Source organism: Oncorhynchus clarkii, chromosome 25 (genome assembly GCF_045791955.1).
Source record: "Oncorhynchus clarkii lewisi isolate Uvic-CL-2024 chromosome 25, UVic_Ocla_1.0, whole genome shotgun sequence".
Taxonomy (NCBI): domain Eukaryota; kingdom Metazoa; phylum Chordata; class Actinopteri; order Salmoniformes; family Salmonidae; genus Oncorhynchus; species Oncorhynchus clarkii.
Genome location: NC_092171.1, coordinates 38,080,969 through 38,097,009, shown reverse-complemented (window position 1 = coordinate 38,097,009; position 16,041 = coordinate 38,080,969). Strand labels below are relative to the sequence as shown.

At 42.5% G+C, this 16,041-nt stretch overlaps 1 protein-coding gene across 1 annotated transcript in view; it reads left to right on the top strand.

Moving 5' to 3' along the window:
* The window catches only part of LOC139383366 (neurexin-3a-like), a 599,057-nt gene that overhangs the window by 564,960 nt on the left and 18,056 nt on the right, over positions 1-16,041 (top strand). The window contains exon 24 of the mRNA XM_071127881.1: positions 4,381-4,468. Within this exon, the coding sequence (XP_070983982.1) occupies positions 4,381-4,468 (88 nt within the window). The remainder of the gene's footprint in view (positions 1-4,380; positions 4,469-16,041) is intronic.

The following is a 16,041-nucleotide window of genomic DNA, read 5'->3' as shown; positions in this document are numbered from 1 at the left end:
TTCAATGAATCATTTGATATTTACTGAGGGCCTGTATTTGGCAGCACTCCAGTGTGGATCCCCCCGATGCCTGCTTACTCATCTGTGTGCATTCAAATACTTTTTACTATAAACTCAAAAATGACAAAATACGTACATTATAAATGATGTTTTGGACCGATACACTATATATAGAGGAGTATGTGGACACTCCTTCAAATTAGTGGATTCAGCTATTCCAGCCACACTCTTTGCTGACAGGTGTATAAAATCAAGCACACAGCCATGAAATCTCCATAGACAAACATTGGAAGTAGAATGGCCTTATTGAAGAGCTCAGTAACTTTCAACTTGGCACTGTCATAGGATGCCACCTGTCCAACAAGTCAGTTTGTCAAATGTATGCCCTGCTAGAGCTGTCCAGGTCAACTGTAAGTGCTCTTATTGTGAAATGGAAACCCTAACTGTCTCTGGAAGCAGCGTCGGCACAAGAACTGCCCATTGGGAGCATAATGAAATGGGTTTCCATGGTCGAACAGCCTAAGATCACAATGTGCCAAGCGTTGGCTGGAGTGGTGTAAAGCTAACCCCCTTTGGACTCTGGAGCAGTGGAAACGTGTTCTCTGGAGTGATGAATCACGGTTCACCAACTGGCAGTCCAACGGGTGAATCTGAGTTTGGCTGATGCCAGGAGAACGCTACCTGCCCCAATGCATAGTGCCAACTGTAAAGTTAGGTGGAGGAGGAATATTGGTCTGGGGCTGTTTTTCATGGTGTGGGCTAGGTAGCTTACTTCCAGTGAAGGGAAATCTTAATGCTACAGAGTACAATGACATTATAGACAATTCTGTGCTTCCAACTTTGTGGAAGGCCCTTTCCTGTTTCAGCATAACAATGCCCATGTGCTCTTGTGGCTGAATGAAAGCAAGTCCACACAGCAATGTTCCAACATCTAGTGGAAAGCCTTCCCAGAAGAGTGGAAGCTGTGATAGCAGCAAAGGGAGGACCAACTCCATATTAATACCCATGATTTTGGAATGAGATGTTCGACGACCACGTGTCCACATACTTTTGGCCATGTAGTGTATTTAGCAGATGTTATTGCGGGTGTAGCAGAAAAGCTGTGCCCCTAGCTCCAACAGTGCAGTAAAATCTAACAATACACAACAATACACATGTAGGTATTACAGATGGGTCAGGGAGATTTGGAAAATGTCAGTGAAGACACTTGCCAGTTGGTCAGCGCATGTACACGTCCTGGTATTCCGCCTGGCCCTGCAGTCTTGTGAATGTTAACTTGTCTACAGGTCTTACTCACATCAGCTACGGAGAGTTTGATCACACAGTCAACCTGAACAGCTGGTCCTCTTATCCATGGTTCAGTGTTGCTTGCCTCAAAGTGAGCATAGAAGGCATTTAGCTCATCTGGAAGGCTTGTGTCACTGTGCAGATCGTGGCTGGGTTTACCTTTGTAATCTGAAATAGTTTGCAAGCCCTGTCACACCCGAAGAGAGTAGCATTTGATCTGTATTACCTTGTGTCACTCATATATTTGTTAGTAATGTTGAAGCTGCAAAAGTGGTCTACACTAATGTTGAGGTGATTCCATATCCCTCGTATTTAATTCTCGGCTATAGGCTATTTTAAGATTCATATCTAAGCCCTCCAAACTATGTGCTAATGATCATATATTTAGACTATTTCATCTAACTGTTGGAGTTTTTGGTTCTTCATTAAATCATTATCCGCCATCAAATAAATATTATTTTTCTTTATTATTTATATTTATTATTTGGTTTTCTGAGAGGTGTTCAAAATACTTCCAAACATTTTTAGTTTTTCTTCTTCTACCTCTACTTGAACATCAGAGAAAATAGTTTCAATAAAATAGCCTTATAGTTTTAGCTCTTTAAAAAACTACACTTGAGTAACTATTTTCTGCCCATATATGGTGTGTGTGCGTGCATGTATGTATCCCCACCACACAAACCTTCTCCCTGGCCCTGTGTAGATCTCCTGCTCCTCGTGTGTGTGTGCGTGCGTGCGTGCGTGCGTGCGTGCGTGCGCGTTTTACATTCTCGTCAACCCCAGCAGTATATATGGGGCCTACAAACCCCAGCAGTATATATGGGGCCTACACTGTACGGTACAATGATGAACCACTGATGACTCCATTACTCCCCTGATATTCATCATTTCATAAAGCTGCTCCATGACAACACTTAAATGATCCCCTCTCTGATCTCCTCCTATAAATGCAGAGGCTGAAAAACGAGTTCATCCGGAGCGAGGGAGAGATAAATCAGAGATGGAGGTGAAGGAGATTGTCAATGATCGAGCCGCCCTCCCTGCTCAATAGCCATGATCTAAAGCAATCCAAATCAATGTATACTGTTAGACAGGGTAAGATGGAGGGGGCAGGGGTGAGAAATTGGACCGAGTTAACAACTGAGTTAACAACCTTGAGGAGATGTCGCCAGGGAAATATCATGGTTGGCGTTTGAAAGAAAGGCTTTGATAAAGACAGTAGAAGTTTTTCAATTACCCGACAAAGTAAAGAGTGAAAGATAATGAGCTGGCAGTCGCTCAGATCAGAACTAAACTGTACAGTATAATGTTGAGTGCTAGAATGTACAGTATAATGATGAAGAACTACACTGTACTGTATAATGATTAATACTACACTGTACTGTATAATGATAAATACTACACTGTACAGTATAATGATGAATACTACAATGTACAGTATAATGATGAATACTACAATGTACAGTATAATGATAAATACTACACTGTACAGTATAATGATAAATACTACACTGTACAGTATAATGATAAATACTACACTGTACTGTATAATGATAAATACTACACTGTACAGTATAATGATAAATACTACAATGTACAGTATAATGATAAATACTACACTGTACTGTATAATGATTAATACTACACTGTACAGTATAATGATAAATACTACACTGTACAGTATAATGATGAATACTACAATGTACAGTATAATGATAAATACTACACTGTACAGTATAATGATGAATACTACAATGTACAGTATAATGATAAATACTACACTGTACAGTATAATGATGAATACTACAATGTACAGTATAATGATAAATACTACAATGTACAGTATAATGATAAATACTACACTGTACAGTATAATGATAAATACTACACTGTACAGTATAATGATTAATACTACACTGTACAGTATAATGATAAATACTACACTGTACAGTATAATGATTAATACTACACTGTACAGTATAATGATGAATACTACAATGTACAGTATAATGATAAATACTACACTGTACAGTATAATGATAAATACTACACTGTACAGTATAATGATGAATACTACAATGTACAGTATAATGATAAATACTACACTGTACAGTATAATGATAAATACTACACTGTACAGTATAATGATTAATACTACACTGTACAGTATAATGATGAATACTACAATGTACAGTATAATGATGAATACTACAATGTACAGTATAATGATAAATACTACACTGTACAGTATAATGATAAATACTACACTGTACAGTATAATGATAAATACTACACTGTACAGTATAATGATAAATACTACACTGTACAGTATAATGATAAATACTACACTGTACAGTATAATGAGAAATACTACACTGTACAGTATAATGATTAATACTACACTGTACAGTATAATGATGAATACTACAATGTACAGTATAATGATAAATACTACACTGTACAGTATAATGATAAATACTACACTGTACAGTATAATGATTAATACTACACTGTACAGTATAATGATAAATACTACACTGTACAGTATAATGATAAATACTACACTGTACAGTATAATGATAAATACTACACTATACAGTATAATGATTAATACTACACTGTACAGTATAATGATAAATACTACACTGTACAGTATAATGATTAATACTACACTGTACAGTATAATGATTAATACTACACTGTACAGTATAATGCATTCATTTCAGAGGGGAGTTTCACTTTTGTTTTTCTACTGTGCCTGGATATGAACTCAAAGGAAAACTTTTCATTTAAAGCTCCTTTATGTTTGTTTTCTCTTTAATACTGAAGATTTTCTAGTAAGTCAGTAGGGAATGTAAGATTGTGTATGAAATGTTCAATTTTATATTTGTCATTGTTCTCTGACCTCATTGTTCTATCAAATAGGGGGGGGGGGGGGGGGGGGGAATATTGAAACTAATGATCTTATTCGTCTGTGTGTTTTTGTCCACTTCCTGTCTGTGTCTGTGTGTTTGTACCTGTGTTTCTGTTTCTCCTTCCTTTTGTGTATTTTGTTTTGTTCTTCTTCCGCCATGTGTTTGGCCCATGAAGCAGACGACAGACGACATGGTGTCTTCGGCAGAGTGTTCCAGTGATGACGAGGACCTGGAGGAGTGTGACTCTGGCCGTGCAGGTGGGCTAGGTTAGTTTCCCTCTGCTTGCTCTCACGCTGCTCTATCTCTCACTCCATGCACACCTGAGGATCAAGCACTGCATCCTATAAAGCATCGTAACCCCATGGACACACAAAGTGTAACTTCCAAAGATAGGAACCCAAAGGACAAATTATGGCAAGACTGGAGATTTGTTACGTTAAAATCTGACTGAATTACAGAAAACATAATACATATCAAAGTGGAACATAGTGAAATCCGTCATGGACTATTCATATTATAAAATCATATACGTTGCTTTCAAAAACACTGTAAACCATATTAGTTTGATGATTTACACTTGCCCATGGGGTCGTCTGAAGTGGTTAACATGGTCACCAAAACACATGCAAATGTTGTCCTCTCAGCGTTGAATGAGAGAGAGGAAAAAAAAGACACAGTTAGTGTGAAGATGTGCCATGTTCTCTGTGTTGATGCTTCAAAATGTATCATACCGTGTTTAAGTCCAGTGCTCTATCCATGTGGCACTGTCCTGACTTGCATTTTGACTCATGATACATTTTGAGATTCTCTTCTTAAATATTTGCTTTCAGTGAAATTACTGCGTGCATAGATATCTAGCAGGAATTAAAGTATTGACTCATTTATGTGTGTTTGTATTTCATTTTGAAATGTTTCCATATTTAGAGGCTTGCACTGTAAAACATTTAATAGAGAAGAGATATCATCGAATTTCTGTGTAGAGCGCTGTGGTTTTATTGTTGTTGTTTTTGCTTCAAGGTGAACATGTTATCCTGCTGTCTTATTGCAAACCAAATATGAAAAATACAATATTGAGCCAACTTAGACGTTCCAAATCATGTTCCTCTGAGCTTCTTGAGAGAACTTGGGTTTGCCTTATCTTGTTTGGATAAAATCTGAAAAGCCAGCTCTCTGGCACAGAACTGTGTGTACCAAAACACCAATATGGAACTGTGTGTACCACAACACCAATATGGAACTGTGGATACCAAAACACCAATATAGAACTGTGTGTACCACAACACCAATATGGAACTGTGTGTACCACAACACCAATATAGAACTGTGGATACCACAACACCAATATGGAACTGTGGATACCAAAACACCAATATATAACTGTGTGTACCACAACACCAATATAGAACTGTGGATACCACAACACCAATATGGAACTGTGTGTACCAAAACACCAATATGGAACTGTGTGTACCACAACACCAATATGGAACTGTGGATACCACAACACCAATATGGAACTGTGGATACCAAAACACCAATATAGAACTGTGGATACCATAACACCAATATGGAACTGTGGATACCAAAACACCAATATGGAACTGTGTGTACCACAACACCAATATGGAACTGTGGACACCAAAACACCAATATGGAACTGTGGATACCACAACACCAATATGGAACTGTGGATACCAAAACACCAATATGGAACTGTGGATACCACAACACCAATATCGAACTGTGGATACCACAACACCAATATGGAACTGTGGATACCATAACACCAATATGGAACTGTGGATACCAAAACACCACAACACACATTTTAACCTTAACTGTTTACTTCCCAAAGAAAATTTTAAATTTTAAAGCAAGTTTTGATATAAGCCAGTTAGTCCATCAACATATCCTATAGCTTCAGTTGTATACATGAATCACCCATGGACATGACAGATGTAAGCTAGTTATTCCATCAACATGTCCTATAGCTTCAGCTATTTACATGAATGACTCCACGTTTTTGAGCCAAGCAAATAGGGTTTGATTGTATTGGCTGTTTGGTATGGCAGGAACACCCACCTCAGGTACTGGCTGTTTAGTATGGCAGGGAAACCCACATCAGGTGCTGGCTGTTTAGTATGGCAGGGACACCAACATCAGGTGCTGGCTGTTTAGTATGGCAGGGACACCCACATCAGGTGCTGGCTGTTTAGTATGGCAGGGACACCCACCTCAGGCACTGGCTGTTTAGTATGGCAGGGACACCAACATCAGGTGCTGGCTGTTTAGTATGGCAGGGACACCCACATCAGGTGCTGGCTGTTTAGTATGGCAGGGACACCCACATCAGGTGCTGGCTGTTTAGTATGGCAGGGAAACCCACATCAGGTGCTGGCTGTTTAGTATGGCAGGGACACCAACATCAGGTGCTGGCTGTTTAGTATGGCAGGGACACCAACATCAGGTGCTGGCTGTTTAGTATGGCAGGGACACCAACATCAGGTGCTGGCTGTTTAGTATGGCAGGGACACCCACATCAGGTACTGGCTGTTTAGTATGGCAGGGACACCCACCTCAGGCACTGGCTGTTTAGTATGGCAGGGACACCAACATCAGGTGCTGGCTGTTTAGTATGGCAGGGACACCAACATCAGGTGCTGGCTGTTTAGTATGGCAGGGACACCCACATCAGGTGCTGGCTGTTTAGTATGGCAGGGACACCAACATCAGGTGCTGGCTGTTTAGTATGGCAGGGACACCAACATCAGGTGCTGGCTGTTTAGTATGGCAGGGACACCAACATCAGGTGCTGGCTGTTTAGTATGGCAGGGACACCAACATCAGGTGCTGGCTGTTTAGTATGGCAGGGACACCCACATCAGGTGCTGGCTGTTTAGTATGGCAGGGACACCCACATCAGGTGCTGGCTGTTTAGTATGGCAGGGACACCCACATCAGGTGCTGGCTGTTTAGTATGGCAGGGACACCCACATCAGGTGCTGGCTGTTTATTATGGCAGGGACACCCACATCAGGTGCTGGCTGTTTAGTATGGCAGGGACACCAACATCAGGTGCTGGCTGTTTAGTATGGCAGGGACACCCACATCAGGTGCTGGCTGTTTAGTATGGCAGGGACACCAACATCAGGTGCTGGCTGTTTAGTATGGCAGGGACACCCACATCAGGTGCTGGCTGTTTAGTATGGCAGGGACACCAACATCAGGTGCTGGCTGTTTAGTATGGCAGGGACACCCACCTCAGGTGCCCTATAGATGCTTTTATTTGTGGCTCTAAATGAGGCCAATAAGAAGTAAAGGGCCTTAATGTATCTCAGGTACCTCACCTGGCATTGCTCAAATGACAGACGACTGAGAGACAGTTCCATGCTGCTCAGGCCAAGGTGTTATCAGCACTACCTGATTATCGTCCTCTGAGAGGTCAATTCCAATTCCTCCCAAAGTTTCTATGAGAGATAGCAGGGCTAAAGAGCCCATGTCTGATCTCTACTGTAGCCCTCTGAGCTCTCCAGGTCTCTGAGGACAGATATCATCAGGGCCCCAGTCATCCAATCGTCATATGTTTACACAGAAATTCACACCATTCTAGCCCCGACATCAGTTGACGTGGACAGCTGCATGCTACGTGGTCTCCATATTTATTTTCCGGCATTTTCGTGAGTGAGGCATGTGAGGGATGTTTTTATTTTGTATACTTTCGTTTGACGTTTTGTATGTGACAGGCTCTTTTATATGTTCGGTTCTCTTGGCTTCCGGATTGTGTTTGTTTTGTTTTTGAGTCGTTGTCTTTATCTATCTGCCAATTATCTGAAATACGACATGCCTGTTGTCTCGCCTCATCATGTGCAGCATGAATTTTCGGTGGTTGAAAAATATTTTTCCTCATCTCTTTTAGAGTCTTTGTTGCCATGAGGCTTTTTAGAGCAAACATTCCTGTGTTTTGATAATCAAAGCAAATAAAAAGGCAACAAAATATGTTCTTGTCATCAACTTTTTGGGCCTCAAGCAGGCAGCCATAACATCTAACTGAAGAAAGTTGTGAATTAAGAATGATATCTTTTTAACCTCCCCTTCTCCCTTCGTTCACTGCCTACCTTATTTTCCTCCTAAACCCCTCTCCCTTCCTTGTCAAGCCATTCTGCATTTAAATTGGTTTCAATGAAGATGACATAAAGATTATTTTATTGCCACAAAAGTATATATGCTTTCCTCTTTTGATCTGCTGTCATTTTGTGGCACACATTAACAGTAGTGGCTAACTCAACCTTAACCCATCCTCTTCCGGGTCACCTCCCGGTGACCTCCATCCCTTCAAAGCATGAACTCTAATTGGCTCCATCATGTGTGTCTGACCCTTGACCCCTAACCCTCCATTCATACTAACTGGGCTGCTTTGTCTTCCGGGTCACTTTGAGTTCCGCACCTATCTTTAGGGTCAACATTACCTATTGCGACATCGTCTCTCTTTCTGTTCTGCACTCGTCTGTTTTTGTCTGTCCGTTTGTCTGTCCCTCTGTCCGTTTGTCTGTCTTTCTGTCCGTTTGTCTGTCCCTCTGTCCGTTTGTCTGTCCCTCTGTCCGTTTTTCTGTCTTCCTGTCCGTTTGTCTGTCCCTCTGTCCGTTTGTCTGTCTTTCTGTCCGTTTGTCTGTGTTTCTGTTTTGAGGCGTCGTCATGTGACTCTGATCTCTGTTTGTAAAACTGTTTTGTATTCCCCTTTTTCCCCTTAAAGGAATTCCATAAGACAGATACCACTGGTGATGATAATTACACACATTTAAAACTAATAACATAGATTTTATTAAAATTGATGGGAGATGAAATACCATCACACTCTAAACCTGCTATTCCAATGATAACTGCACAGTAGTGGTAATTTGCAGTACACTCTTCATACCAATCTCAAACACCAAAGAAAATGCAGTCCCAGTGCAAAACTGCAGCAACAGAGATATGCACTGTGGGACCGTATTAATGATGCACTTTGGGGCCGTACATGTTGCTGTAGACACAGTGTGGCCGTTTTAATTACGGAATATTTTGGCGTTTATTCCGTAATTAAAACGGCTTATGACATCAGTCAAACTGTGCAAAAGTGAAACCAAAACTCCCTGTTGGCGGTTAAGAAAAGGCATTCATTCTAAGGGGTTTAGGTTTGGGATAAAAATAATAATAAAACAAAATGTGTTCAGTCATCTCTCCGATGGTTGCAACAACTCTGTGTTTCACTCTGAAGACAAGAAAATGTAATTATCACATAGGAAAGTGCAAACTCTCTCCTGAGAACGTATTAGCTACGTGACTCATCCATCTGTCCACATATCTAAAGGTTCGCTTTCAGTCAGTCAACTTCGGTAAAAAAAATATTATGGGGAATCGCACTCTCGTCACTTCTGTTGAAGCATCTACAATGACGCCTGACAAGGCCAACGAAATCACCACCTCGCTGGAAGCCAAGCCTTCCACAGGTCATAAGCTTGATGCTTGGATTCATCCCTTCAATTATTCCACTCTACACCTCGGTGTGAACAGGAAGGATTCAGGCTACTCAAAAACAAGACTGTCTTACGTTCAGCCAACTAAACTGTCCCAAAGTGGTAGAGCATGGTCACCCCCTGGACGTTGTGTGCTGAAGTTTGTACTTATTCTTTAAAGTTTCCAAATCACAAACAATTAGTTCTTCTTAAATTTGCTGGTGCAATAAGTACGGTGGCTAACCCATAACAGTCCTAGCCCTGTCTAAGCAGGTGGAGGGGTGCTCTGAGAGATATACGAAAGATCAGGAAACGTTTGTATTTTATTATTTTGCTTGTATTTAACGCCTTTTTTGGCACTAAAGAGTCTAAGCCGGGGGTTCTACTAAACTAAAGAGTCTAAGCCGGGGGTTCTACTAAACTAAAGAGTCTAAGCCGGGGGTTCTACTAAACTAAAGAGTCTAAGCCGGGGGTTCTACTAAACTAAAGAGTCTAAGCCGGGGGTTCTACTAAACTAAAGAGTCTAAGCCGGGGGTTCTACTAAACTAAAGAGTCTAAGCCGGGGGTTCTACTAAACTAAAGAGTCTAAGCCGGGGGTTCTACTAAACTAAAGAGTCTAAGCCGGGGGTTCTACTAAACTAAAGAGTCTAAGCCGGGGGTTCTACTAAACTAAAGAGTCTAAGCCGGGGGTTCTACTAAACTAAAGAGTCTAAGCCGGGGGTTCTACTAAACTAAAGGGAATTGTTTTAAGCAGATCATACCAAGGATCATTTGGCTATTTGATTTGCAAATGTAATACCTATTGAAGTATCTACATTTGTAGTCGGAAGTTTACATACACCTTAGCCAACTACATTTAAACTCAGTTTTACACATTTCCTGACATTTAATCCTAGTATAAATTCCCTGTCTTAGATCAGTTAGGATCTCCACTTTATTTTAAGAAAGTGATATGTCAGAATAATAGCAGAGAGAATTATTTATTTCAGCTTTTATTTATTTCATCACATTACCAGTGGGTCAGAAGTTTACATACATGCAATTAGTATTTGGTAGCATTGCCATTAAATTGTTTAACTTGGGTCAAACGTTTCTGGCAGCCTTCCACAACCTTCCCACAATAAGTCAGGTGAATTTTGTCCAATTCATCCTGACAGAGCTGGTGTAACTGAGTCAGGTTTGTAGGCCTCCTTGCTCACACATGCTTTTTCAATTCTGCCCACAAATGTTCTATGCGACTGAGGTCAGGGCTTTGTGATGGCCACTCCAATACCTTGACTTTGTTGTCCTTAAGTCATTTTGCCACAACTTTGGAAGTATGCTTGGGGTCATTGTCCATTTGGAAGACACATTTGCGACCAAGCTTTATCTTCCTGACTGATGTCTTGAGCTGTTGCTTCAACATATCCTCGTAATTTCCCATCCTCATGATGCCATCTATTTTGTGAAGTGCACCAGTCCCTCCTGCAGCGAAGCACCTCCACAGCATGATGCTGCTACCCCCGTGCTTCACAGTTGGTGTTGGTGATGGTGTCCTTTGGATTGCAAGCCTCCCCCTTTTTCCTCCAAACATAACGATGGCCATTACGACCAAATAGTTATATTTTTGTTTCATCAGACCAAAGGACATTTCTCCAAAAAGTACAAACTTTGTCCCCATGTGCAGTTGCAAACCGTGATCTGGCTTTTTTATGGCGGTTTTATGGCCCAATTTGACAAGCACTTGAAAATGTCTCAAATTTCACGAAGGCATCGTGTGGCAGTCATGCACCCTAAAAAAATTAATGCGGTTTGCGGCCAGTGGCCTTTGTGCCCTTGGCCCGGAATAATGCGTTGTGCCTTTCTCCGAAGCACCTCTCACTCACAGACTGCAAGTGAAGACAGACACTTTGGGGACGCAACTTAACCAAATCCGAGGTGAATATTGAGGATATTGGAAGAACTGTCCACATTTACTATGGGATGCGGTCCAAAATTAATAAACCACTAGCATCAAAACAACTTTTTTACACAATGTGGCTGATGCATCATATCAGTACGTTTAGCTTTACATGTTGATAAAGTATTAGGCAATTTATTCACGTTATTAGCGCAGCAATGTGCACGGCAGTAGGATATAAGCGCAGTAGGCTATTAGCGTGAATGTTCCATTAGCGGGAAAACACCATCATCAAAAGTGACAATTGTTTTATTATGCTAATTAGATTCCCACGGAGCGTGGACATTGACCTTAGGGGACTAAGAAAGCGACCAAAACTACGATGGAGGCCGGGTCCAGCACCAGGTTGGACCGTCCTGGTTTCCAGGCACAATGCCAGTCTGCCTGGCACAAGCATCGCCCCACTTCCAGGGGCGAGGTGAGAGATGGTTCTGCCACCTTGCGGGGAAGGAGACAGTCCCCGCACCTAGCTCGGGGATATGGGGTGGCACGGGATGGGGTCCTTTCTTGCCAGCCGGCCCAAACATCCGTGGTGACAAAAGTACCCCCAAGTGGACAATCACGGAACCCAGAGAGGACCTTCAGGTAAATGTTTGCACCTAAAGCCATTGTTTCAACCCCATTGTATTGGGGTTTCAAGACTGTCATGTGCTTCTCATGTTAGTTCAATAAAGTCCCTCCAAAACATTCAGACTCAAGAGAGGAGGAGATAAAAAAAAGATTAAAAATGACCTATTTCTCATCATGGGGCATCATGCCCCCTCAGATGGCCTTTACCGGGAGAATTGCTGCCTGCTCCGACCAATGGCATGACGCCCTGGGTAACACGACCAGTAATGTCGAGAAACAGGCTACAATTCGTTGTCCTCCACGTTTTCTCTGCTTCCTCACGGCGACTGTTCCCCTGGCCTCAGCACCAGTATTAAGGGAGGAAATATACCCCTGCTCCAGAAACAGGCAATATGAGTGGTTCAGCCGGTATTTCCTCGTTTCAAAAATGGACGTGGATTTCCGCCCTGTTCTAGACCTGCGTGCCCTGAACAAACATCTCAGTTCATATATTCAGGCCCATGCGTCCTGGCGATTGGTTCTCCACCATTGACCTAAAAGATACATACTTTCATGTGCCCATGTACCCGAGTCATGGGAGTTTCCTGAGATTCTACTATGGGGCAATAGCCTATACGATTTTGATGGTACTGTTCGACTTGTCCATCTCGCCTCGTGTCTTTTCAAAGGTGGTGGACGTAGCTCTGGCACCCATGAGGGGCCACAGGCTGTGGGTATTGGCCTATCTGGAGTCAAAGGAACCACACGATATTGTGCACATCCAGGTGTCCCATGTTCAGTCTCTTGGTTTCATTCTAACCAGAAAAAGAGCTGTCTAATCGCACGCATAAATCATTATTTTCTATCCGCGGAGAGGCTGTGAGGGTTCCAGCACTATTGGCCCAATTTTGGTTGAGGCTCACAGTACATTTCTGCCAGATCATGCAACTACTGGGGATAATGACTTCTATGATAGTGGTCATTCCCATACGACTATTGTTGAGAATGCTGTACCACAGTGGCATACAGTATATTCGGAAAGTATTCAGACCACTTGATTTTTTCCACATTTTGTTACGTTACAGCCTTATTCTAAAATGTATGTATTTTTTTATTTCCTCGTCAATCTACACACAATACCCCATATTGACATCACAATAACCCATAATGACATCACAATACACCATAATGACATCACAATAACCCATAATGACATCACAATACACCGTAATGACAAACAGGCTTTTAGACATTTTTGAACGGTTATAAAAAAATACAAAACTGAAATTTTACATCTAAAAACGTATTCAGACCCTTTACTTAGTCTTTTGTTGAAGCACCTTTGGCAGCGATTACACTCTCGAGTCTTCTTGGGTATGATAATACAAGCTTGGCACACCTGTATTTGGGGAGTTTCTCCAATTCTCCTCTGCAGATCCTCTCAAGCTTTGTCAGGTTGGGTGTGGAGCGTCGATGCACAGCTATTTTCAGGTCATGAGATGTTCGATCAGGTTCAAGTGCAAGCTCTGGCTGGGCCACTCAAGGACATTCAGAGACTTGTCCCGAAGCCACTCCTGCATTGTCCTGGTTGTGTGCTTAGTGTTGTTGTCCTGTTGGAAGGTGAACCTTCTCTCCAGTCTGTGATCCTTATAACTCTGGAGCAGGTTTTCATCAAGGATCTCTCTGTACTTTGCTCCATTCATCTTTCCCTCGATCCAGACTAGTCTCTAAATTCAATCTTGGTCCCTGCCGCTGAAAAACATCCCCACAGCATGATGCTGCCACCACCATGCTTCACCATAGGGATGGTTCCAGGTGTTCTCCAAACGTGACACATGGCATTCAGGCCAAAGACTTCAATCTTTGTTTCATCAGACCAGATAATCTTGTTTCTCATGGTCTGAGAGTACTTTAGGTGCCTTATGGAAAACTCCAAGCTAGCTGTCATGTGCCTTTCTGGCCACTCTATCATAAAGACCTGATTGGTGACGTGCTGCACAAATGGTTGTCCTTCTGGAAGATTCTCCCGTCTCCACAGAGGAATTCGGTGTGACAATCGGGTTCTTTGTCTCCTCCCTGACCAAGGCCCTTCTCCCCCGATTGCTCTAGGAAGAGTCTTGGTGGTTCCAAACTTCTTCCATTTAAGAATGATGGAAGCCACTGTGTTCTTGGGGTCCTTCAGTGCTGCATACATGTGTTGCTACCCTTCCTCAGATCTGTGCCTTGACACAATCCTGTCTCAGAGCTCTACTGACAATTCCTTCGACCTCATGTCTTGGTTTTTGCTCTGACATGCACTGTCAACTGTGGGACCTTATATAGACAGGTGTGTGCCTTTCCAAATCATGTCCAATCAATAGAATTTACCACAGGGGGACTCCAAGTTGTAGAAACATCTCAAGGATGATCAATGGAAACCGGATGCACCTGAGCTCAATCCTGAGTCTCGTAGAAAAGGGTCTGAAAACATATCAAAATATTTTTTTCCTGTAATTTCGGCAAACATTTCTAAAAACCTGTTTCTGCTTTGTCATTATGGGTTATTGTGTGTAGATTGTGTGTAGATTGATGAGGAAAAGATAATATTTAATACATTATATAATAAGGCTGTAACATAATAAAATGTGTGTGTGGGGGGGGGGGGGGTCTGTACACAATGCAAATAGTCCGGATAGCCATTTGATTACCTCTTCAGGATTCTTATGGCTTGAGGGTAAAAGCTGTTGAGAAGCCTTTAGGTCCTAGACTTGGCGCTCTGGTATCGCTTCACATGCCTGCGGTAGCAGAGAGAAGAGTCTATGACTGGGGTGGCTGGGGTCTTTGACAATTTTTTGGGCCATCCTCTGACACTGCCTGGTGTAGAAGTCCTGGATGGCAGGGTCCTTAGCCCCAGTGATGTTCTGGGCCATAGTCCCTACCCTCTGTAGTGCCTTGTGGTTGGAGGCTGAGCAGTTGCCATACCAGGCAGTGATGCAACCAGTCAAGGATGCTCTCAACATTGCAGCTGTAGAACATTTTGAGGATCTGAGGACCCATGCCAAATCTTTTCAGTTTCTTGAGGGGAATAGGTTTTGTCGTGCCCTCTTCACGACTGTCTTGGTGTGTTTGGACCATTCTCGTTTGTTGAGGATTTGGACACCAAGCAACTTGAAGCTCTCAACCTGCTCCACTACAGCCCCGCCGATGAGAATGGGGGAGTGCTCGGTCCTCCTTTTCCTGTAGTCAATAATCATCTCCTTTGCCTTGATTACGTTAAGGGATAGGCTGTTATTCTGGCACCACCCGGCCAGGTCCCTGACCTCTTCCCTATAGGCTGTCTCGTCAATGTCGGTAATCAGGCCTACCACTGTTGTGTCGTCTGCAAACTTAATGATGGTGTTGGAGTTGTGCCTGGCCATGCAGTCATGGGTGAACAGGGAGTACAGGAGGGAACTGAGCACACACCCCTGGGGGGCTTCAGTGTTGAGGATCAGCGTGACAGATGTGTTGCTACCTACCCTCAGAACCTGGGGGCGGCCCGTCAGGAAGTCCAGGATCCAGTTGCCGAGGGAGGTGTTTAGTCCCAGGATCCTTAGCTTAGTTATGAGCTTGTGCTGAACACTGAGCTGTAGTCAATGAAAAGCATTCTCACGTAGGTGTTCCTTTTGTCCAGATGGGAAAGAACAGCATGGAGTGCAATAGAGGTAGCATCATCAATGGATCAGTTTGAGCAGCATGCAAATTGGAGCGAGTCTAGGGTATCTGGGATAATGGTGATATTGTGAGCCATTACCAGCCTTTCAAAGCACTTCATGGCTATGGACGTGAGTGTTACGGGTCCATAGTCATTTAGGCAGGTTACCTTAGTGTTCTTGGGCAC